The sequence below is a fragment of the Pteropus medius genome, unplaced genomic scaffold (assembly GCF_902729225.1).
Source record: "Pteropus medius unplaced genomic scaffold, Ma_sr-lr_union100, whole genome shotgun sequence".
In the NCBI taxonomy this organism is placed as follows: Eukaryota; Metazoa; Chordata; class Mammalia; order Chiroptera; family Pteropodidae; genus Pteropus; species Pteropus medius.
The window spans coordinates 1,288,380-1,313,271 of record NW_024352839.1 but is presented as its reverse complement, the minus strand read 5'-3'; the positions used below and the strand labels follow the sequence as shown (position 1 = coordinate 1,313,271).

Below are 24,892 nucleotides of genomic sequence, written 5' to 3'. Positions count from 1 at the left end.
GCTCAAGAATGGTTTTCATTCATTCACTGAAAAAATATTTCCTGAGCACCTACTATGGGCCAGACCCTGTGCTCGATGCTGGGGACACAGAGGAAATAGTATAGACAAGGTCCCTCACTCACTAAGCTGACATTCCAGAGGGGAGAGAGATAATAAATATAGTCAATAGGTGTGTAATTATACAATATATCAGGACGTGATGTGTACCAGTGCTATAGGGCAAAATAAAGGAGAAAATAGGATGAAGAAGGGGAGGGAGGTGGTGGTTTCCAGGTGGAAACTGTAGTTTTAAATAGAGTGGCCAAGGAAAGCGTCATCAAGAAGGCGATGTTTGAGCAAAGCCCTGAATAAAGGAGATGAAAGATTCATGTGCACCTCTGCCAGATGAGAGAATCCCTAGATGGAAGGACAAGTGCAAATATCTGAAGGCTAAGATGGTACCTGGGGTGTTGGAGGAACAGCAGGGAAACCAGTGTGGCTGGAGCTGAGTGAGTGAGTGAGTGAGTGGCTGATGGGCAGGAGAAGATGAGGTCAGAGGGGTGACAGGGAACCAACTGGAGGGAGCTTATGTATCCTGGTGAGGACTTTGGCTTTTATAGGGAATGAAGTGCAGCTAGGAGACTCAACCAAGAGGAACCTGACCTGTTCAGAGGTTCACAGGCTCCCTCTGGCTGTGTGTGGAGAGCAGACTGTGGGGCAGGGATGGAACAGAAGACTAGAGAAGAGGTGGCTGTGAGGTCCAGGAGGCAGAAGATGAAGGCTGGAGGGTAGGAGGGTCCAGTGGAGGCGGGGGGTAGTTGTCAGCATCCCATACAACAACCCCATTGAATCCAATTTTTTTTTTAAAAAATTATTATTTGAGGGTCCCAAGAACAGATGGCATGGTGGGAAGAGGGAATAAGACTTCAGGAATAAGTCCTGCAGCTGCTTATGCCAGGACTGTTTGTCGAAAAGAGAGACTGTTAGAATAGTAGGTAAATGACTCAGGAATGAGCAGGGCTGTGGCATAGGCTCTCGCTGGCCACAGCACCACCTTTTTGGACCCCAAGGCGCAGGGGAAGGTGGATGAGGATGCTGAGATGTCAGGAGTCCTGCTGCCAGCGGTCTGCTGGGTCAGTGCCTCCCCATGGTTGTGTGTGCCAGCCAAGCTCTTAGAACTGCAGACTCATCCCCCTGTCTCTGCAGCCAAGCAGAGGCCGCCAGCCCTAGTGACGATCCCAGAGCCTTAAAGCTCCCCCCAGGCCAGAGCTGAGCAGCCAGGAAGGGGCACCCACCACTAGGGAGGCGCAGGAGCTGGGAACGTATCCAAGAGAAGGAAAAGGAGGACATTGCAGGAGGGGGAAAAAGAACACAGGCTCTTATTTGAAAATAAAAAAATATATAATACTTAACATGTAATATATATCGTATGCATAAATATATTATTTCCTAAATCCAATTAAATTGTTTATTTAACTTTAAAGTTACCCCGTCCTGAATTTACTTTTTCCTCCATTATTTTGCTGTTTTGTAAAACTCGCGATTTATTATTTAGTGTTAACTTTAATTTCAAAATTTTTTATTGATTCCCCCTCAAACTTTTATGTTGAATTATTTCAACTACAGAGAAGTTACATAAACAGTATAATGAACCTAAATGCCCTTTACGGAGATTCACCAGTTCCTAGTGTTTTGCCTCATTTCTTTTCTTTCTATCTGTATCTATGTTTATAATTTTTTTCTAAGTTTCTCACATCTCAGGAATCAATCCCCTGCCCTTCTGCACACAGGCATTCCCAAAGACAGCCTTAAGCATTATTTGTTGCTCATCGAAGCCTTTTGGGGAGAGAGTCACAAAACACAACCAAGCTTTTCCTCAATTGCGCCTTTTCCCCTGACCCCAGGCAGACTTAGGATGGCAGTCCCGGGGATCTTTCCAGCATAAGCCCCACCCAGATATATCCCACAAGAGCCTCTGTCCAGGGTCTTTTCTGTTATGGTGGCTATGGGTCTCCTTCTCTCTCAACCTCTCTCATGAATCCTCATACCAAGGGAAGATGGGGCCTGGGTCACCAGGGGAGAGGCAGACCTGCCCTTCCAACAATTGCTTGCAAGGGGGAATGTGGACTGGCTTAGGCCGGGTCTTCTAAGAGAAGCTGGAGAAACAGCTTGTTATGTTGAAATATTTCGATGTCTAAATCTTGGCAATCATTAATTTTTGCAACCCTTTGTGAACCAAAGGAAACATGCATAATAGTTGGGTTTGGTCCCAGTTTGAGATCCTTGTCTTAGTGACTAAGGCAAGATGGGAGGAGGCTTCAAGGTTTCCCCTTGGCTCCTCAGCCCCCACCCCAGATATGTAGCCTACCCTCTTCTGCTTCCCTGTAATTCCAACTCACTTGGGATGAGGACCCCTAGCCATCATCCCAAGTTCCCTCCCCAAGTGATGAGGAGGAAACTGGTCCAGACCTGTTAGTAAATCTGGTCCTCCATGTCTACCTGCCCCGCCATGAGTAGCTCTGCCCTCGTCACCCCCACCTCTGTTCCTGTAAGGCCTCCTTGATAATGTGGGGAGGGATAAGAGCACTTTTATTTAATAACTACTTCACGAACGCTTACTACGTGCCAGGCATCGTTCTAGAATTCAGATGAAAATCCTTAGGAGGAGAAGGGGAAGCTGATAATTTAAAAAAGCAAAGAGAAGTTTCCTAGAATATGCTTTGAAGAGAGATAAGTCATAAGGGAATAGAAGGGCAGAGAGTAGGTGTGGTTGTATATGGGTTGGTCTGGAAAGGCCACATGAGAAGGTGGCGTTTAAGCCAGGACTTGAAGAACCAAAGGGAATGAGCCATGCTGACATATGGGAAAAGAATACCAGACAGGAAGCAGCTGCTGCAAAGGCCCTGAGGCAGAAATATGCCTGGAGTGTTCCAGGAATAGAAAGAGGCCAGGGTGGCTGGAACAGAGTGACAATAGATGAAGGGAGGGGGAACCGAACCTCCCCTAGCTTGCCCAGTCCCTCAGATGAGGGACTCAAACTGGTGGCCCCAGGGCCTGATCCAATCATTGGGCACATTTTACCTGGTCCACAAAGTGTTAAGAAAATTAAAAGTCAGTTACCAAAAGTTAAGTCATTTCTTCAATTAAAAATAAATTTAAAAATAAAAAGTAAAAAAATAAAGTAATAAAAAAAAAGTCGGTTACCAACATTTAAAAATCAGGAGATGCCATCATGAAAACAACATTTCCAGCTTCTCTTGGCGGGTAATGACATCAAAGTAGCACAGAGGTCAGGCCTCAAGGGGCTTGTAGAACCAAGGCTGCCCTGTGTGGCACTTCACATAGCTCCTGGAAGTCAGGCAGACAGTGACATGCCCACGGCCACACCACCCCAAAGTGGCAGGACTGTCATCTGCTAGCTCCCACCCTTCTCTCACAGGTGCTGAATTCTGAGGCCACGGAAAGCAGTTCCATAGAGTCCCAGGAGACGACACTTGTCTACCCAGGAATCTCTCGCTCCCATCTTGCCCAGGAAGTAGGAGCTTGGAGCATAGCTCCCCATCCCACTAGCCTGGTCTCTCAGTCTCTATCTTGGAAGGTGGGGACGTGGCCCAACCAGACCCCCTCAAACGGGTCAGAGTGCCTCCAGCTCCCACACCCCAGGCTGGCCCTTCTAGGGCCTATAAATTTGCCAGGAGCCTGTGGAAACATTCACAGGCTTAAAAGAAGGACAATAAAATTATTGACCCCTGAACATCAAAACCAAAATTAATAAAACTTTAAATCAGTGACTATAAAACACTCTATGACCTTGATTTTGTATTTTAAATCAGCATTCCTGAAGACTCTGTAATGTTCAGAAACTATTTATAGATTTGTTTTTACTTATTTTGCAAGAATTCCCAGGATATTGAGAAATTGCAGCCAATCACAGCCTCAGCAGGTTCTTCAGGGCCAAGTGGTTTTAAAAAAAATGAAGGGGAAATATTTTAAAGGAGTTTATTATCTGTATAATACACATATACAAAAAATGTGTCTATATATATATATATATATATATATATATATATATATATATATATACATATCATGTATATAAATAAATAAGTGGGCACACTTTAAATACGGCTAAAGTCAGATTGGCTTGGAAGACACCCCAAAAGAGATCCAGCCCCCAACAGGTCGCAATAGGCTACACGTACCCATCTCCCCTCAGACCCTCCCCAGGGTCCCAGTGTCCACACCTTCATCCATCCACAGAGGGGTCTCAGGTGCTACCTTCCGGCCATAAGCCCCAGCCCCAGCCCCAGCCCAGCTCACTCTTGGATATGGCACATTTATGTCCAGCCCTGGGAGGAAGGTATGGTGGCCTGGGTTGGGCATGAGCCTTGTAAATACCTGGATATCCGAATGCACCTAAGGCATTCCGACAACACTTAAGGATTCAGAAAATGAAGTAGGCAACAGTCTCTAATTGGTGGTTCTCCAGGCTGATGTGTTCTGTTTGACCTGCATAATTTTTTTAAAATCTGATCTAAATTTTAATACTAGAAAGTCCACATGAAGATTCAGGTTTCTGATACCCATTGACAATATAGCAAAAACTGGCTGGAACTGTGTAGAGGCTACCCTTTACTTTTTTAAATTAAACTTTTTTTTCAAGGTAGTACATTTTCAGGATATAAAATTCAAAGGTACAAAAGGGTGTATGATGATAAGTGAGTGTCTCTTCCACCTCATCCTGCAGCCTACCAGTCCTCCTCCCCAGAAGCAACAATATTTTATTCATATGTAAGTATATGCACATACATTATTTATCCCTTCACAAATGGTGTAATTCTTCTCTACATCTTGCTTTTTTCCCTTAGCAAGATGTCTGGTAAAGTACTTCTTTATCTGTCCACGTGAGCTTGCTCCGGTCTTTTTGGTGGCTGCCCTTTAAACAGGACAATAGTTCTCCTGTTTGCCCAGTTGCCACTGTACCTTATAATCTCACGCCTGTCTTGCTTCACTCGTTCAGGATTCTCGCTGGTTCCTTTGACATCTGAGTTTGCAGACTCTGGCACAGGCAAAGGACACAGCATGCCTCCTCAGCCACAGAACTCTCATCCCTCCTCACTCTCTGATGCCTGCAGTTCCCAGACTTCCCGGAAGAGGGAGACACCACTCCACTCCCATGACCGCCAAAGGGGTCTTCTGAGGGACATTACAATCTTGAAATGTCTGGGCAAGAGATCTATCTGCCCAGACACGAAGACCCCTTAGCTGGACTGGGATCCCCTTCCTCTGTTTCTATCCCTCCCTGAATTTCCCTCTTTGACTGAACCCCACCCTCCCTGAATGCTCTCTCTACTCCTTGTAGGGACTGGCCCCTCTTGAATGCGGGTCAGGGGAGGCTTTGTCCTAGTCTAGGGCCTGGGATTGAGAAATTGCCTGAGGGAGCCACATAAAGAAATCAAGTAGCTGGGTGAGCATTCTTGCCTCCCTGTCCAGCCCTGTTGAAGGTGGGGGGTCCGTTCTCCCTGCCCCCATCAGACAGCCCCCAGCAGAGCCTTGACCTCCAAACCCCCTTCCCTGTCCTGTTTGCCACCCTCCCGATAGTACTTTCTCTGGCCTGGCTCCTGCAGCCCTCCTCCCCTCCCCTGCTATGGTGTTGGGGGTCGCCTAGAGTCCAGCTGGTGGCCAGTACAGAGCCACCCCTTTCCTGGCCCTGCCCCTCCCCGTGACCCCAATCCTCCGCCAGCCACTCAAAGGCGCCTTGTTCTCCATCCAGCCCCCAGACAAAAGTCTTTCTGTCTAAAAAGGCGGAATTGGGGGGAGGGGGCGCCCCAACGGGGACCATGTGGGGGCCTGCACAGACCCCAGCCGGAAGGAATGCCATGAAGAGGAGGGGCAGGAGAGGGAGAACGGAGGGCAAGGGAGCCTTGCACAGTGCGGCAAGCCTTATCTGGAGTGGGAGGCAGCCTGCCCCACCCCAAGCCCACTGTGTAGACCCAAGCTTCCTGCATTCTTGGTAAGAGCCTGGGCTAGGAAGGTCTGGCCTGGTGCTTGGGAGCTAGTTCCCAGTCTCCCTAGAGCATGATGGGCACAATGGGGGGTGGGGTCATGGTCTAAGGCCCAACCCCACCCCTGCCCCTACCCGCTGTGCACCCCACCCTCATCTTAGGACCTTGGTCATATCAGCATCTTCTGCTGACCCTCAAACCAAGTCAACAGCAACAAGTGGCCTGGGAGAGGACATTAGATCTCCCATAGTCACCATCCATCCCTCCTCCAAGCACAACACATAATCTAAGTAAGAGAAATTAAGCTATTACACTCCTGTATTGCCCTTCCTCACCAACCTGCCAGACAGAGGCTCTGCTGTTAAAAACCCCTGGACCTTCTTTCTTCCAGGTCCTTTTCTGAGGGGCAGGAGATTGTATACTCTCTTGATGTGGGGGGCTGAGTTCCAGCCCATCCTATTCTCCCTGTGCCCAACCTGAGGCTGTTATGACTTTGGACACCTGGGAGCTCCCTGTCACCAGGGGAGGTGATGGCGGGGAGCTGTCTCTTTAAGAGCAAGAATGGGGTGAGAGCCTCTGTGCTTTAGGGAGTCAGACTTGTTCTCTACCTGCCTGGCTTTGCCCAGGTTTGCTTAGGGAGTGGCAGCTGCAGATAAAGGCAGGACTCAGGCTGAACCAGAACCTCCACGCCACTCAGCTCAGCTCGGGGAGCCACACAGGTGAGCGGCCAGGGCCCCCTCCCTCCAACTCCTCTTGGCTCTGCCCCCAAAATATCAGTCCCTCCCTCATTATTTTCTGTTAAAGACCCTAGAACTTTCCCCCTTCAAGGTACTGTGTGGGGGCAGAAGATTAAAGAAAGCCCCTTCTCCTAATGAAACCCTCCCCCCATCATTCTACTCTAGGGACTGGGTGAGCCAGTTGAGGTGAGGATAAAGCCCACAGGTGGGATTGGGGTGGGTTTGGGGTGGAGCAGGGGATTTCTGAGTGGGCCAGAAGTATCTGGAGTACTGCGGGGTATCTCAGTGCACAGGGGTAGGTTGGGGGTGCCTGGATGGATGAGGGTATCTAAGTGGACCAGGTGTAATAGGGTAATAGAGTAGTTGGGAGAGTGACTTGCTAAACAAAGAACTGGGGTCCTGTGGATCTAGGAAAAGGGGATGGCGGTTCCTGAGGAGCTGTAAAATAGGGAGTTAGGTAGGAGATTTCAGGGGCACGGGGAGTGATTCTGCATGCCTGAAGGGCCTAGCCCCCATCGTGGAGGAACAGAGGTGAGAGCAGAGGGTGGACTTCGGAGGCAGGACCTCTAGGGCCAGGAAGGAGCGGAGAGGCGTGGGCAGCCTCCATCTGCAGGCCGCCTTTTTCTCCAAGCCTCACACCAACAGCAGTCAGTTCCAGAGCAGACCAGGGCCTCTTCCAACAATGGCCTGACTGGGGGAGGGGAGAGCAGATGGCCAGACACCAGCTCCCAGCAGCCCACCACAAGAGAGGCAGGCTGGAAATGGTGTCCAGGGGTGGGGCCCAGATGAGACCGCCATCAGTCTCCCCTGAGCTGGGGATGCTGGGAGATGCCCCAGGGAGGGGGAGTAATGGAGGCCTTGCAGTGGGGCAGGGGACGTGGAGGATCCGATGGAAAGAGGCTTAAGAACTGAGACTCTGTGTCCCGGGTGACAGAGTATACAGCATTAAGCTGAATTTGCAGGGTTTACGGGGTTGCAACAGCAACATGGGATAATTATAGTGCCAGCTTCACGGAGCTGCGAAGATTATATGCACAGAGCTAAGAACAGCATTTTCCATGGAGTGAACACTCGATAAGCCCAGGCTTTGGTTACTGGTACTAGTATAGTCACGGGGTGACAAAACCTCATGCGGTAGCTTTAGACAACAGCTGACTGTCTAGACCCCTGAGCCCAGAACCACTGGGCTGTCCTGCCCCTACACTCACTCCAGCTCTCCTCAAAACTTTTTGGGTTCCTAAATGCCTTAATAAAGCTCCTCAAAGCTACAGGTCCCCTTCTTGCAAGAAATGGATGATCAAACTAAAATTATGAATGCTGCACATGGGATTAACAAGAAGCTAAGAGGGTTCCCAGGACCTGGGGTGGGCATGGGAGAAGGTCGGATCTATGCAAAAGTATAGGAAACGAAGCAACTGGGGTGGGGTTACATGGAGGGAGCTGAAGGGGGCAGAGATGGGTGATCTCTTCAGCTGTGAACAGGGGTCCTTGAGGGGACACAGCAGGGACTGTCTCTTGGGCTTTTTACCAGGCTTGGAAGGGTATGTGTTTTAGTGTCATGAAATGGAGTATGTAACAGATGACTTCCACAGTTGTTGGGGACTGAATAAGTGAAAACCCAGCAGAGTCATTTGGCAGTGCCCAATGTAGGGTAGATTCGGGTAGCTGTAAGCTCTTGGCTTGGCTATGAAGGTTACAACAAGATACGTTTGTGGCCATGGGGCAGGGACAGGGAGAGGGTAGGGGGATGCACAGAGACCGGGGGCTTACTGCAGGCATTTAGGACAGTGGGAGGATGATCTGACCCCAGACCAGGAGGGGACACAGGGGTCTGCTTCATACTGGGCAGGCCTTTCTGGGGAAGGAGGAAGAGTTTGTTGCCAGGAGGAGCTTGGCAGGGGCTGGGGTAGGAGCAGGGGTGAGACTCGGATAGAGGCAGGACAAAGGACTTGGGTGGGATGGGCAGGAGTGGGGCAGAAATTGGGGTCAGGGGTCAGGGTGGCACAGAAAATGGGGCTGTGGCTGCAGCCAGGCCAATTCTTCTGCCAAGTCTGTCCCCATACCCCCACCCCAGCCTTCTGTTCTCTCCACTACATCCCGCCCTGAGCAGCCTGAGGTCTGCAAAGTCTAGGCAGGCGGGCAGGCTCCAAGCTGTCTGCGGGAGACACTCCCGGAACCAGGCCTTCTGCCACCTGGCTTCTAACACCACTGTTTCCCAAAACACCCCGAGGCCCCAAGAGTCTTGAATTAGGAACAGCCCTGCAGAGCCAGGCCTGTTTAAATGCCACTTCCTGGCAAGGTGACCCTGGGCACCCACTTTCACCTCTCAGAGCCTCGATTTCCCAATCTGTAAGATGGGGATAACTGCAGGCAGCTTCTTCCTCATGCAGTTGCCAGGATGACTCATTTAAAGCCTCAAGTCCATGTCCAATGAGTCATTATTGCTGCTCCCTCATCAGGTCTCAGTTCTCACCCAGCCCCCACTGCACTTCTCGGCTCCTTCTTATCTCAGCCTTCAATGCCAACCTTTCTGCCCTGGGGTGAGCTGTGTACCCTGGTGAGGAGTAGAGTAGGAGGGGATTGGGAACCGGAGGCCCCGGTAGCATCTCAGTGGCCCTGCTAAAGCTGGACCCTCCCTGACACCCCTCCAGGCCAGTGCTCCATCATGCAACAAGTCACCCTGAGCCTGCTCGTCCTCCTGGCAGGTGAGTGTCACCCCCTGAACTGCCTTTCCCCTGAAGCCCTCAGCTGAGTGGTGGCCTGGCTTCACATGTGTCTCTCTCATGCTTTCCCCTGCGGGGTGCTGACTGTCAGAACAGCATCTCCTTGGAGGAAGAAGTGTTGCACTGGGGATTTCGCGAGAACACAAAGATAGGACCTCTTAGAGCAGCAGCTCGCACCGCTAGAAAGTCACCATCTCGATGTCCCATTGATGACACCAAGGAGAAGATTCAACCTTGTGCTCCTGTGTCTTTCACACCTCCCTAATACTTGCTTACTAGGGGTAACTGGGAGCTTAGTGGTTATGTAGCAAGTTACTGATTGTACCTCAGTTTCCCCATCTGTAAAAACGAGGACAACAATAAGATGCTTATTAGAGCCATTGTGAGGATTAAATGAGTTTTTGAAAAGCACTTAGAACAGTGCCTGGTACAGAGTAAGCACTATGTGTTTGTGCTTTAAATGTAATTAAAAATTATTAATCTCTTTTTAACAAAGAAAGAACAGAACTTAGGCCCAGAGCTAATGCAGCTCACTGCTTCTAGCCAGAATTTAATCCTAGTCCTTTGCTTTCATTGGATTTGTTTTCAATCCGTTCCATCGGGCAAGACTGGCATTCCATTCAGGTTAGTGATGGCAAGTTGCGTTTTTTAATAAAGTGTATTAAGTTTTTAATTAGTAAGTTGTTTTAAAGAGGAATGCTGAGCAAACATAGGAACAGGTGGGGTGCGGATGTGGCAGAATGGGGAGATGAGCTCTGAGAATGGCTGGGAACTGATACCCTCTGTCATGTGGACAAGAACATTGCTGTTTCTGTAGGAGGCGTGGATTAGCCAGGTGTCTGGAAACATCAGGTCAAAGGGTGGCCGAAAGCCACTCAGAGAAAACCTATTTCAGGAGGCAAAATGCTGGCATGGCTCGCGAGCCGGTGTGGAACGGAGAGTCCGCATCTCTGAGATGGGGCTTGCTAGTTGGGGGCTGGACCTCTGCACCCTCGGGGGGCGGGGAACTGTCCTTTCCAGGGGACCTTATTCCGAGGACCTTGAGGCCCTGTGGCCTTGCCCGCGGCTTTGCTGAGCCCGGCACCACTGCCTTTTCTCCTGCTTCTCTCGCCAGGATTGCCTGCCCTGGCTGCCAACGACCCGGAAGGTGAGTCCGACTGTGCTCCTCTACCAGTCCCGCCCCGGATTCTCCCCCGAGACCCCTGCATCTCGGCTCTTGTCTTGGATTCATGTTCCTTTTTCTTCCCTTTCAGATAAAAACAGTCCTTTCTACTATGGTAAGAGCTGGTGACCCTCCCTTCACCCACCCCCACCCCCACCCCTCATACTGTTTTGTGCCAAGAGTCCCACACAGGGTTGAGTGAGGGGCTGATGTGGGGAAAAAAAGAGGCAAGGGTATGAAGGGGCTTGGACTGGGGCACTGACCAGTGAACACAGTGGATTAAGGGAATGAGACATGCCAGCCTGGTCCTTGGGAAGATTCATGACTATCCAGCATGATAGACACACACAGGAAGTGAGGACAGTTCACAAGAAGCCGTTGTTACGGTTTAAATCGAGTCTGCTGAGAGAAGGGCTGACTTGAGAAAACTGCCTGGAAGAGCTGAGCTCCTTGGCCCAAATCCTGTAGCCTCCAGATTCCAGATGCTCTGCTCCCTGTCCCTCCTCCGTCCTCACTCTTCCCTCACTGCTTCTGCTCAGGCCACAGTGGCCTCCCTGCTGTTGCTCAGACACAGCAGACACACTCCCAGCCTCCGGACCTTTGTACCTTCTGATCCCTCTGCCTGGAACACTTTCTTCCACATAGCCCCGTGGCCCCCTCCCTTACCTCCTCAGGCCTCTGCTCAAGCAGGGCCCCGCAGACAGGCTTTCCCTGACCACTCTCCCTAAAACAGCTACCCCCTAACTTTCTGTCCCCTGCCCCTGCTTATTTGCCTTTGGACCACTTCTCCCCAACTGACCCTACATTAAATCTCTTGTTACTTGCTTGTGTTAACTAGAACGTGGGCACAGGATGGTTGGGGTTTGTTTCCTACACTGCTGTATCCCCAGTGCCTTGCACATCATAGGTGCCCAATACTTCTTTGACACATGGATGGAGGCTTGGATAGGGAAGACACCAGCTGGCACTGAGGGCCCCTTTTGGGTTTCTCCTAGATTGGCACAGCCTCCGTGTCGGCGGGCTCATCTGTGCAGGGATTCTGTGTGCCATCGGCATCATCGTCCTCATGAGTGAGTGGAGGAGCTGGCAGGGGAGCGGACAGGGTAGGGCTTTGGGTGCCCTCTCCTGATCGTTCCCCTCTCTCCAACAGGTGGGAAATGCAAATGCAAGTTCAACCAGAAGCCCAGGTGAGATGGGTTCCTCGGTGTGTGCCTGCCTCGTGCTGGACAGACACCTTTCAGGGGTGAAAGAGCTAAATCTCACAGAAAGAGGCCAGGCCTCCAGGCTTCGCTCTGGAGGATTCCTGCTGCTAGGCTTTCCCAGGTTTGTTCTTCAGAGCCGATAACCCTCAGAGGGCCCCCCATCCTGAAATGCTTTGGTCCCTAGGATGGTTCAATCCTACGAGGGAAAAATAGCCAGGAAGCTATGTCAGGGAAAGCTGAGAATCTTTCAGTCTTGAGGGGGAGGACAAACAAAAGTGGATACAGATCTCACCACTTTTTTTTTTCCTAGCCACCGAAGAGGGGACATCCCACCTCTTGTCACTCCAGGTAAGGCAGGGACAGATGGGGCTGAGGGGAGCACGGGATGTGAGGGGCGTGTGTGTGGTGTACACATGCTGGGGAGAAAGCACTCCACCCACTCTTACCGACTGACCGCATCACCTCTCCCAGGCTCTGCCCATAACTGTTGAGGACGAATCAGCCAAAATAGCACGGAGGCCTCTCTCTTTCCGTAAGTCTTGGCCCTGCACAGGAACCTGGACTCCAGAATGAAATTCCTTCTCTCCTCAGACTGCCTCGCTGGGCCTCCTCTATCCTGTCACTGGAGGGGTCTCTGTTCAATTTTTAAACGAAAATGATCTTGCCTCTTGCCCAAGTAGTCTTGAGACTCCCTCTATGAGAATCGGGGTGGGCTTTTGGGGGTCAGGAGAAGGTGGACACGCACTGGGGGCTGCCAACAAGCTGGAAGCGGAATCTCTTTGTTGGGAAAAAGCTCTAAGCCTAGCCCCTCATGACCTAGTCGATGGCATGGGGTCTGTCCTCTGCCTCCATGGCCATGGGAGCCATGTGTGCAATTTGAAGTTTTCTAGTATTCAAATAAAGGACATTTTGGGGAGTGACAGGGAGCTCTAACCAGATGCTGGGACACTCAGGTGGACACTGGGATCATTCCACTGTGACAAGAGTACCCAGATAGCTTATGATTGTAATAGTAAGACCTCTATGACTCTTCCACTCACCCTTGAGACCCCACCTCTTTATAGAAGACCCTTCCTAATACCCAAATGTCTCCATGAGACCTTTAAATAACTCTCCCGGATAACGCTAATACTATACGATGCCATCTGATGTGAGAACCTCCAATGAGCCTCAAACTCCCTTGAGACTCCCCAATACCCAATAAGACCTCCAAAATGTCCCCACAAGCCACCACCTAAAATGCTGAAACCCCTCAAAACACCCCAGGATATCTACAATTCCATGAGATATGCCCCCAAGAAGACACCTACAATAAAACTATGACCAGTCCCCTAATAATGTCCTTATATTCCTCAAGAGTCCCATGAGCTCCCCCATAATCATGAACCCACACTCCTTAGAGACCCCGGAAAGCTCACCGGGGCAGCCAAAATGCACCCCAGCGACCTCCCCCTCCATAACACTGCTCCCGGGTCCTTGCTCCCCACTCAGGCCCCTCTGGAGACACCCTCTCCCAATGATCCCACAACAACGGGTGGGACAGACTCACTGCGTGTTTATTGAGCTCATACACCTTCTGCCTTCACCCCTGTCACCCACCCGGAGGGTACTAGGGGTCCCCGCAACAACTCTCACTTCCCCACCTATTCCCTGTGCCCTGAGCAAGGTGGACAACATCCTGGGCTTCCGCCTCCGCAGCAGGCATGCGCACAAGCAGCAGAGGAAGTTAGCAAGCCTGGCAGGAAAAGCTGCCCAGCGACTGATGGCGTCATGGAGGTGTGCACTAAAAGCGATTGACCAGACTGAGTTTAGAGGGAAAGGAAAGCGCTCTCCTGAGTACTTTCACAGGGAGCAGGAGAGGTGGGAGTCGACTGATGGGGAACGTGCGCTTCCAGACCTCACGGAGCTCTGCACGTTACCCCACCACAACTTCTGTATTCTGGCTCTGTGTCCCAGCCCGAACCCCCACATCGCCCTTGGTGGGGGTCATTTGCCCCCAGCCAAGATGTTGCTTAAGACTGGAAGGGCACCTCTCGCCTTGAACTTGACCTGTGGCCAGTATCTCACAGGACCAGCCATAACCCCAAGTGGAGCCAGGAGGCCAGTCAAGAAGGTGTCCAGAGGCCTAGGACTCCCCATGCCATATCCCCCCAGCCATGTCTACGGTCCTCTCTGGTGTCAGGCACTGAGGTCTAACTCATGAAGCTGGTAGATCTGTGTGGGGCCCTTGAAGCAAGCAGCAAACAGGAAGTATCTGCCAGACATAGTGATGTGCGCAAAGGCCCGGGGGGCCACCAAGGCCGGAGGCCCCAGCTCCTGCAGCGGTTCCAGGAACCCCTTGTCAGGCTCAAGGTGGAAGACCTGGCTGAAGGCGAAGTCACTACCCAGGATAGCCAGCTGGTCCCTGGCGATGAGCAGTGGCTGGAAGACGTGGGCACCACGCGAGGGAAGTTGCTGCAGCAGGCGAAACATGGAACCATCCCAGCGCATGACCTGCCAAGTGTGGCCACTAGTTAGAGCCTGGGGTCCAAGAGGGCCATGCCTGCTGATAGTCCTCTAGGCTTCAGAGGACTTGGAACAGCTTGTAAGCAGAGGCCTGTAAGTCCTCAAACTTCTGCAGCTTTCTCATTTTCATAAATATCACCATCCAGCAGCCCAGGCCACAAACTTGGAGCCTTTCTTGGCCTTTCTGTCTCCCACACACCCCACCTAGATTCCATCGGCAATGGAATCTGTCCGTTTTACCTACTATGGCACATATTTCTCCAATCTCCTCTGGCTGCACTCCAACCCAGCCACAGTCCCCTCTCCCTGGTCTCGCTGCTCCTGTCCTTGTGCCCACAATGTGCCGCCCACACAGGTACCCTATGAACACCCGAGTCAGATCAGTGCCTTCTAGGCCCAGACTCTCCCCTGGCTACACCTCGCTCTGGAAAGAGAGGTGGAGGGGGTGGCCATCGGCTTTGGGGGTTCAGAGTGTTGTGTTGTAGCTAAATGTAAGTCCTGGGGCGAGTCAGAGTTACAGAGCCAGAGGTTGGAGGCAAAATCAGAATCTTGGGGTCAGCGTCAATGTTGGGGGGTGGGAGTGGTTTAGGGTCAGCCATTCTTGAGGGGTCACAGTCTTGGAGACAGTGTTGGGGTCAGAGTTTAAAGATCAGTACACTAGATGGCGTTGTAATTCGAAGGCTAGCCTGTGAGGCTGGGTCAGAGTTTAGAGGCCAGTGTGCAAGGTCGGGTCAGTGCTGAAAAGCCAGTCCTGAGTGCGAGTCAGAGGCAGGTCGGGCTTGGCTTGTGGCTTCCGCTACCCGCCCCACCTGCCTGGGCCCAGGCTCACCATGGAGTCCCCGATGTAGCGTGTCAGGCACAGGAACACATCCCCACCGGCCCGGAAGTGGCGTGTGGCGTAGACGTCCTCGGCCTCAGGGATGTCTGTGCGCCTCTCGAAGCGGCCCCCAAACCAGTGGAAGAGCACGGGCCGCTGTGAGGCAGAGGCCAGCAGCAGATGGGGCCGGCCGTCCAGCTCGAGGGCCTCAGCGTCCGTGTCCCGGTGCCAGGCGTGCAGGCTCTGGCGCGGGTAAAAGCCGGGCCCGTCACGGCACAGCAGTGTGGTGCTGCCTGCCTTGGAGGCGTCGGCCACCACAAAGCAGGGCTGCCCATCCAACCACAGGAGCTCGGCGTCATTGGGCCGCAGCAGCCGCCTCGGGGCCAGGGTCTGTGTGGGGGCCAGGCGCAGGCCAGGGCTGGGCCGGGCCCATAGCTGTGAGCCTCCCCACAGGCGGGCAGCCAGCACGAAGAGGCGCTGGCCCAGCACCAACGGCTTGCAGGACACCACAGAGGGCGCTATGGGGGAGTCAGGGAGCAAGGGGCAGGTCAGGCCCGTTGGGCAGGGCAGGCCTACCCAGCAGGCAGGCCACAAGGCAGGCAGGAAAATGGAAAGGGGGCTCACCAGACAGCTCTTCCTCAGGCCGGAAGCGCTGCAAGCCATAGTCCCAGGTGAGGATGAGGCAGCGGCCAGCGAAGGGCTGTGCGAGGACCACATGGGGCTCCCCCTGGTAGGAGAAAGATTCCACGCCCAGTGCCGATTCCCCAACCGTCTGGAACCAAGACAGCTCTGGGGGTAGCAAGAGAGAGTCAGGCAGGCCCGGGGGACCCCAAGGGTCCTCATCGCTGAGCCTCAGTTTGCACATCTCTGAAATGAGGACCGTCATGGCGTTCACCTCATAGGGACGGAGTGGAATCTGTTTCTCTATAGCTGTATTAACTCACAACAACATGGTCATACTTTATTTTCTAAGCTTCATGGAATCATCAGGTAATTGCTTAGAAACAGCATGTTTTATTAATTCCTTTAATTTCACAAAACTCTATGAGGTACATTCCGTTATTATATCCACTTTACAGATGAGTAAACTTAGGCTAAGAGATACAAGCAGCCAGTTTCCAGCAAAATCCATCCTCCCCATCTTTTGTGAAATAGGATTGGAGCTGGGCACAAAGCTGCCCAGCTAGAGGCCACATTATCCCAGCACTCCCCCAGCACCCTCTCCCAGTGGAACATGCCCACACTGAGTTCCCAGTGCAACAAGAAGAGAGTGGTGGCTGCAATGCTCACCTCGCTTTTGTGAGGATGGCTTGCCCTAGACTTGATCTCCTTCCCCTTCTCCCCATGAACTGGCAGATGGATGTCCCACAACTTGGTGTCAATCATGAAAACCAGGACAATGCCCAGGGGCTGCCCCACATATCTGGACCTCTCACCGCAGACTCTCTGTCGTCTTTAATTCATGGTATTTTGAGCCTCTTTGTTATAGCAACTTAGCTTTTATGAAAACGATATACCCAGGTTGCCCAGCGTGGCGGTGGAGATAGGCGGTTGACTCCAGGTCATAGTACTTTGCTCTAGATGCCAGGTCCTGTTTCTAGGTGCCAGGGTTGAAGCAATGAACCAAACTACCAAGGATGCCCATGCAAAGAGGGATCTTTTTAAAATGTCTAAATTATCACTCTTGCTCAAAACCCACCATGGCTTCCTACAGCCCTAAGGTAGTATCCACTTTCCTCTCTGTGGCTTTCGGTGTCTTGTACAGTTAGGCCCCTGTGCCTTTGACCTTATCTGTGTCCCTCCCTTCGCTCACTCTTCCAGACCTGCCTTCCTTTGATCTTCAAACAGGACGAGCTCTATGCTGCCTCAGGGCCACTGCACGTGCAGTGGCTTTCCCTCTGTACTTCACTTAGCTGCACCCAGAGCTAAGACCCTCTCTTCAGAGAAGCCTCCTCAGATGCCCCATGTAAGGTAGGACACTCCACTCTGAGTGTCTCTCATCACTTTCATCTGTGCAATGTTTTATTTAATGTCTGTCTCCTCACTCCCCAGGACTGTGAGGCCAGGGCTCAGGGTTATCTTGGCCACTACAGCGTGCCCATCGTCTCTCACAGGGCTGGGCACAAAGCGGACCTTGGTGAATGTTTGTTGAATAACAGAATAAGGAGTGACTCTTAAGTTAAATTCTCCTGTTCTGTGAGTCCCACAGACCTAAAACATGTCTTACACTTTGATGATGATGATGATGATGATGATGATGATGATGATGATGATGATAATTTTATTATATTAATAGACTTCGGAGTTGAACTCAAATGTCCACTCCTTCAGGAAACCCTTCCTGACCCTCTAGCTATGTCTGGCCTTCGGTCTGGCTCTGGGCTCCCACAGCCCTGTAGGCTCTCCACTTCCCAGCCCTGATGACTCTGTGCTTCCCCTACCCCAGCTCTGATCATTCTGGGCTATCTCTGCCTTCTTCTGGACTGTGGCTCTGTGAGAGCAAGACCCAGGGCTGTCTTCAGCACTGCTGTGCTCTCTGCATTATTACCAAGTACCCATCACGGTACGAAAATATATTTATGGAAAAGCAAAACGATCACAGGAAGTGTTTTAGAAGTGGCCATTTTTGTATTAATAACAAGAGTGAACATTTATAAGGCCCTTCTGTCCCAGGCCCTGTGCCAAGTGCTATGCAGGCATAGACATGTCACTGAATTCTTACGGCAACCCTAATGTCACTGTTTATTACCCCCATTTTACAGATGAAGAAACTGAGGCTCAGGGAGGTGGTGCTGCTTGCTCAATCTCATAGCCAGGGAATGGCAGAGCAAGAAGTGAGGTGAATTCCTCGGGCCTGGCTGCTGTCCCCCTGATCTCCCGCTTTCTTCTGGGAACCCCTGCTGTCCCTCCCCCCGCCCCGCCAGGAAAGCCCCCACCTATGGCTCTGCACTTGAACATCTTGGGGTCGAGGTGGCGGAGCTGCATGTGGGCCAGAGTGCTGGGGCTGGCGCAGGCCCCGGTCCCCACGCTGGCGTTCACGGTGGACATCCACTGCAGCAGCCAGAGGACACGGCAGTCACACTGGAACTGGTTCCCGCGGAGGTCCCTGGGGCAAGAGGCCGGGGAGGGGCTGCGACCTGGCTTCCAACCCTTGGAGGCCACACTCCCCACTCCCTCCCAGGCAAGGGTTCAAGATGGGACCCCACAGGTAGTGTGAAAAATATGTAAGAACCATGGCTGCTGAATGTATTGTGTTGATCAAAAGTGGGCACAGATATCCCCTCCTCTCTCAAACATTCCCACCCCCCACCAAAAACAACCCAGCCCCCTTGAGCCTCACACGTGAGTCAGGGTCTCCAGGCCTCGGAACAGGAATCTGGGAAGGGTCTCGAGATGGTTATTGGCCAGGCTCCTGATGAAGGCAGAGAAGGAGGAGGGACCATCAAGAGCTACCAGGTGCCCAGTGTTCCTGGGTGATGGGGTGTGGGGTGCCTGTCAGGGCGGGCTGAGGCAGTGGAGGGGTGGAGGCACGCACAGGTGTGTGAGTGAGCGAAGTCCTCTGAGAGCATTCTTAGAGATGGAGCCAATCTCATTGTCCTCAATGAAGCTGTGGAGGGAAGAGGGGATGAGGGAGAGCCACTCGGTTTCCTGTGTGGGCTCACAGCTTTTAGGAGCACTTGTCCCTGGAAGCCATAGGCTACTGGAATGTGTTGAATTCTCTCTCAACACTTGGCATAATCTTAGGGAAAGCCTCCCCAGAAACTTCTTTTCACCAAGGTCCCAGCCTACAATCCCAGGAGCCAAGAACCTTACCCTGCGGTCACTGCCAGCCTCACAGTGAACACTGCCACCACCATCACCACCGCCACTGCTGCTACGATCACCAACACCAGCTCCGGCACCAGTATCACCACCAATACCTCCACCATCATCCATTATAATCATCACCCATGCCTCTACTGTTGTCATCAACCCCGGTACCAATAACTGCCATTATCACCAATGCTGTAGCATGTCACCAACACTACCACCATCATTGCCAACACCAACATCACCACTCACTCCCATCACCAACACCAACACCATCAATGCCTACCCCCATACCAGCAACTCTGATAAGCGTCATCAGCCACACAACCTTCATGATCAACACCAAAATGACTGCCACCATCGTTACCAGTACCACCACCATTATCACAGACATCAGCACTAGCACCAGCATTGCCAGCACCAACGTCACCATTACCCCCATCACTCACCTCCTCACCCACCACGAGCACCACCGCCACCACAATTTTAATGCATACAAAAACCTCCACCATCATCGCCAAACCTAGTACCAACAACACTTCTATTACACCAACACCAACATCCTACCTGCAACCATTACCCGCACAGACACCAATACCAATATCAGAATTACCAGTGTCCATTACACGGATAATTATCACTAACACCAACCCCTCAAACTTCATCATCAATATCACTGACAGCACCATCACTGTTGGGTCTGCCTTTATTTTTATCAACATCATCCTCAATAATGCCACTACTTCCTCATGAGCAGCAGCAACAAGGTCAGCACGGCTACTATCGCCATCAACACTAACATCGACACTGGTGTCATCATCGCCATACTATCAATCACCACCACCACTCACCACCATCGCCACCACTACCATCACCACATAACTCAGAGCTGTTTCTTGTTAATTTGAAACATTTCCTGTCTCTGGCCTCTACGCACCTTCCCTGGGATCCCATAAGTCAGGTAGGGCCAGAAACAGCCTTGGGTTATCAAGGCCCTCTGTGGATCTTTAAGTACAGAGAGGTGAGGTGAGCAGGCTGAGATTACACAGCTGAGCAGGAGCCCTGACCCTGCCCAAGAGGCCAGTCCCCTTGCCCATCAAGGAGAGACTCTTGTCCAGACACTTCCTCCCGAGGCCAAGAAGCCCCTACCTCCTCCTACTTTAGGAGCCACATAGGACCCCGCCTTCCTTTCCCAGGCCCCCATTCCTGCCCCATCCCCCGGTCTCACTCACAGGTACTGCAGGTGGGACAGGCCAGCAAATGCATCATCCTCAATCACGGAGAAGGAGTTGGATGTGAAGAGGCTGGCAAAGGAGCAAGAAAGAAATTTTCCAGAGTTGCTGGCCTCTCTCTGACATTTTAACCTTGGCCCCCACCCTTAGCCCACATGGGCATGGTCACACACACACACACACACACACACACACACACAAGTATGCGATGTGAGTAAGTGCGTGGACACAGATGCTTTCACAGACACACACATACACATATGTGTGCACACCCCCCACATGTACGTGCATGAACGCCCACTCCCTTGAGCTAGTTGTCGGCTCAGCTGGGTCCCACTCACAGCAGGTGCAGTGACGGCAACCTCAGGAAGCTGCCGGCCTTCAGGTGGGTGACTCCAGTTCTAACGAGCGAGCTGGGGACATGGGCAGTTGTGGGTGAGGAGGAAACCACTTCAGCACTGCAGCCCTGTCCCAGAGCTGTCACCTGTCTGGGGGACCTTGGCATGGCTCCCTACCCTGGGTGTGTGTCCCCTACATCCCAGGGGGACACTTTTGCCTTCTTTGCCTGGCAAGGGTCCTGGCAGCACTCAGTCCACTGTCCCGGGCTGTTTCTCTTCCCGGGCCCCTCGTGCTGCCCCTGCCCTTTGGAATTTCCCGTCTTCTCCCTTTCAGATCCCAGCAGCCCCCTTTCAGGCATCCCAACATCCTTTGCTGCCCACCTCCCAAGATCCTCACAGGCCCCTGTTTCCTTGGAGACCCCAGTACCCTGCCCCCAACCCCTGGGGTCCCAGAACTCCCACCTCCACCCTCAGGCCCCCAAAGGGTCTGACACTCACAGCGACAGCAGGGTCGGGGAGAAGCTCTCAGGCAGGTCCGGGGAACCTTCACACAGGGCACTGTCTTTGGAGCAGGAGCAGCTCAGAGGACATTTTCCTTTTGGGGGTCTCCAGGCCACCCCCGCCCCAGCCTCTGCCAGCAGCAACAGCAGCAGAATGCCTGCCCCTCCCATGCCCCCTCACCCCAGCAGAGGCACCAGCTCCTCTCTGCCCACCCAGCTCCGCCCAAGCTGTGGACACTACATCTCCCATGCCAGGCGACCCTCCATCCCGCCAGCTGGCACACTCTGCCCTGGCTCCTCGCTCCCCTGTCTGTTCTCTCTTTCAATCTGTCTTTCTTCCTATATCTCTTTGGCGTCCAATTTTCCGTTTATTTCTCTTTCCCTTTCTTTCTCTTTCTGTATTTCTGACTCAGTGAGTTACTCTGTTTCCTACTCTCTCTGTCTCTATTTCTGTCTTTGTCTCTTTCTATCTCTGTTTCTCTGTCTCTCAGTCTCTGTCAGCCTGTGTGTGTGTGTGTGTGTGTGTGTGTGTGTGTGTGTGTGTCCCTCTGTCTTTATTTCTTGTCTCCCAACCCCCCCTTTCTAGCTCCCTGTATGTTTCTTCCCCTCCTCCCACGCCCCTTGTCCCTAGAGGTTTGGGAAAGGGACTCACTGGGCACTGGGTGTGCCCAGCAAAGCCGGGTAAGAATGAGGAGGGGGTCAGAGGCCATAGGAAGAGCAGCGCTGGGAAAGGGAATGGATGGTCCCATGGGAGGGGAAGGGAGAGGAGGGGCCATTAGGAATGGAGTGCCCTGGCCACTCCCAGCAAGCCCCCTGCCTAGATTCCCCACTCAAGGAGTGTGAGGAGGATGTCACCGGGGTGGGGACCGGATGGCTCTGCAGGCAGGAGGGGGATGGGAAGAGAGACCACTGGGAGCTGGAGCCGCCCTGGACACTCCCAGACAGCCCCCTCTCTTGGCTCCAGGAGGTTGTCCGGGGCACTGTCACCAGGCTTGGAGGAGCCGGCTCAGGTCCAGATGCTCCCTCTAGTGGCCATCCTAGGCAGCAAACTGCTCTGCCCCAAACCCACAACCTCCCTTGCCTGCCCAAAATTAACCCCTTTAGTGTCTACCACCCACTGGGGGCTGAGAGTCAACCCAAGGAAAATGTTGGTGATGACGCCACCTGCTTCTTCAGCGTTGACTCTGCACCAGGCCCTGTCCTGAAGGTTGATCTATAAGCTCCTTCAAACCTCCCCACAACCTGCTGAGATTGACACAACTGCATGGCTATTTTACAGATGGATGTACTGAGAGAAAGGTCAGGAAATTTTAAGTCTAGGTGACCCAGAAAGGGCAGAGCCGGGACTTGAGCCCAGGCGCGGGCTCTGGGGCCTCACCACATGACTTTACATTCTTTCTTTGGAGATCAGAACTCATGGGTAGTGGTCGTTCTTATTTGGACTAAGCTTTTACCAATTTGGATGATGCTTTCCATTAAATAAGAAAAATAAATAAATGGCGCTTGTTACTCAGCCTAAAATTGTAGCGATAATACTCCCTGAGCACTTACTGTGTACCTGTCTCTCTATGAATTTACTCAGTCGTCACAACCACCCTGTGCGGTGGGTAGTGTTGTGCGAAGGGACAGTTGTGTGGGTAGTTACAGGTGGGGAAACTGAAGCACCAGGAGGTTAAAGGATTCATTTCATGGCCCTGGACAGATCCAGACTTAACCATTCCTCCTGCCACTGAGTAAAACACACAGCCTCCCTCCTCCTACTGCACACATCCCTGACCTTCCGTTTTCCCATCTGTCAAATGGGACGATCATGGCACCCACTTCCCAGGTATGTTGAGCAGTAAGTGAGATGATGGAGGCCACGCCCCTGGCTTGCAGTTCGGTGTAGAGTAGTTGGTGGGCTTGGGGTGGACTCTGGACCCACGTGCTTGCCTGCACTTAAGCAGCTCTGTGATTTGAGCAAGGCTCTCAGGTCTTGGTTACCTTAGCTCTAAAGAGGGAATGATAAACTTCTTATGGGGTCTTTGAAAAGTCAAAGAACTTAGTGCCTGAGCACAGAGGAGACAGACAAGCTTAAATCCACACTCATAGTAGCCCAGACTAGCAAGGTTTTCATGCCAGTTTATGATGAGAAGGGTGACAATAACAATAATGACAGCTAACATTTTTTGGTCACTTACTGTGTGTCAGGCCTAAATGTTTTAAATATTCTAAATGTTTTACACAGATCATCTCAGAAAATCATCCCAACCTCTCTCTAAGGTGAATATTATCTCCATTTTACAGAAGAAGAAATTGAGGCACAGAGAGGTTAAGTCATTTGCCCAACATCACAGAGCTAGAAAGTGGCCGAGCCACTCCACTCTGGAACAGTTGGCCCTATGAGGGGAGGAAGCTGAAGACTGGCTAGATCTGGCCAGGTGCCCCCCTCCTCATTTGCCCCCGTTGATCCTTGTCACCCCTCCCCAGTGCTGCATAAACATCAGGGTTATCATTAACCAGGGACTGCTGGTGACCCAGGGGTGCAGGTCCAGGAGGCACAGAGGCTGAGGGCTCAGACAGACAGGGATGAAGGAGATTTTCGAAGCCCCCTGGGTCCTCTGAGGCCATGTGCACACATAAATGTATGTGTCAAGGCTTCACCGGTGCCTGAGTGTGAGCATACTCACCTGCCCCTGACTCTGTGCCCTGCAGAGCCAGGGATCTGTGCCAGCTTCTGGCCTCTGCGACAGGAAGGGGGCAGTTTCCGTCCTTAGCCACAACGGAGATCCTGGGAGAATTAGCTCCACTTTGCTCAGCCTTGGTTTCCTCATCTCTAAAATGGAGTTAATAATAAGACACTGTCAGGTCAAAGACCTCTGAGCCTGACCTGGGTTACACGTACGACTTCAGCGATTTCTCCATTTTATAAGATAAGAAACTGAGGCACAGAAAGGTCACGTGGCTGCTCAAGATCACAACCAGGAGTGGCAGAGTCCAGACCCGATTTCAGATTTCTCTGTCACCAATGCCTTGTGAATTCGGCTTGCCTATGAAGACAGCGGGTTTGTCGTCTTCCAGGAGGTCCTAGAGGCCACATGAGCTCAGGGAAGGGGAGATTCAGGGTTAAACACATCAACCCATGTCTGGCGGTGTCGGTGTGCAAACACAAGCACGTAGGCCTATATGTCTGTGATTATATAGCCAGCTATGTGCCTGTTCGCTTGTGCATGAAGTTGTGAACACAGGTTTGTGTGTCTTTGTGGTTATGTGTAAGAGTAGCTGGCCGTATGGCTGTGTCCTTGACCATGTTTCTGCTGCTCTGTGTGCCTGTGTAAATGTGTGTGTTTGTGTACATGTGTACACAAGTTTGTGGGCCTTCACATCTCTGAGACTGTGTAGGAATGTAGGAGTGTATTTATGTGTGGCGTGTGTGTATCGGTGTGTTTCTGTACCACTGGTTGTGAGTGTGTTTTCACAATAGTGTGTATTTTTGTGACCAATTGTTAGAAGGGACAGTTGTGTGGCTGTGTCTTTGATTGTGCCTCTACACGGGTATCTATTTGAATGAATATTTGTGTGTGTTGTGTGGGTTCACAGATGTGTTTGTCTTGGTGTTTTGTGACTGGCGTTAAAAAGTGCTGACTGTGTTTGCGTATTTGGGTCTTCGGGTTTCTCTGTGAGTGTGTTATTCTGTGTGTGTCTGCCTCTGTGTTTGTATGTATGTACACATATGTAATTGTGTGTTTTTGTGCCTGTTTACCTGGGTCTGTGGGGTGTGTGTGTGTGTGTGTGTGTGGTGCGCCCCTGGGAGACCTTACAGTCAGCAGCAGACAAAGCACACACACAGACACACACACACACACACAGACACAGACACAGACACACACACACACACACACA

At 52.0% G+C, this 24,892-nt stretch overlaps 2 protein-coding genes across 3 annotated transcripts in view; one reads left to right on the top strand and one right to left on the bottom strand.

Annotated features, from left to right (window-relative positions):
* Positions 1 to 6,658: 6,658 nt before the first annotated feature.
* The window catches only part of LOC120592411 (FXYD domain-containing ion transport regulator 3), a 22,743-nt gene continuing 4,509 nt past the window's right edge, over positions 6,659 to 24,892 (top strand). The window contains exons 1-8 of one of the 2 annotated variants that reach the window (XM_039850045.1): positions 6,659 to 6,703; positions 9,373 to 9,426; positions 10,559 to 10,591; positions 10,698 to 10,721; positions 11,602 to 11,676; positions 11,757 to 11,793; positions 12,119 to 12,156; positions 12,280 to 13,335. In XM_039850045.1, coding sequence (XP_039705979.1) covers positions 9,387 to 9,426; positions 10,559 to 10,591; positions 10,698 to 10,721; positions 11,602 to 11,676; positions 11,757 to 11,793; positions 12,119 to 12,156; positions 12,280 to 12,299 — 267 coding nt within the window. In that variant the 5' untranslated portion in view covers positions 6,659 to 6,703; positions 9,373 to 9,386 and the 3' untranslated portion in view covers positions 12,300 to 13,335. Of the gene's footprint in view, positions 6,704 to 9,372; positions 9,427 to 10,558; positions 10,592 to 10,697; positions 10,722 to 11,601; positions 11,677 to 11,756; positions 11,794 to 12,118; positions 12,157 to 12,279; positions 13,336 to 24,892 lie in introns of those variants that run through there. The other variant, XM_039850046.1, reaches the window with a different exon arrangement.
* Positions 13,344 to 21,470, bottom strand: LGI4 (leucine rich repeat LGI family member 4). The gene is made up of 9 exons (XM_039850035.1): positions 21,009 to 21,470; positions 20,514 to 20,585; positions 20,173 to 20,244; positions 18,666 to 18,737; positions 18,471 to 18,542; positions 18,067 to 18,236; positions 15,755 to 15,919; positions 15,143 to 15,648; positions 13,344 to 14,301 (listed from the first exon to the last, which is right to left on the bottom strand). The coding sequence occupies exons 1-9, from the start codon at positions 21,179 to 21,181 to the stop codon at positions 13,987 to 13,989; spliced, it is 1,617 nt and encodes a 538-aa protein (XP_039705969.1). The 5' UTR covers positions 21,182 to 21,470; the 3' UTR covers positions 13,344 to 13,986.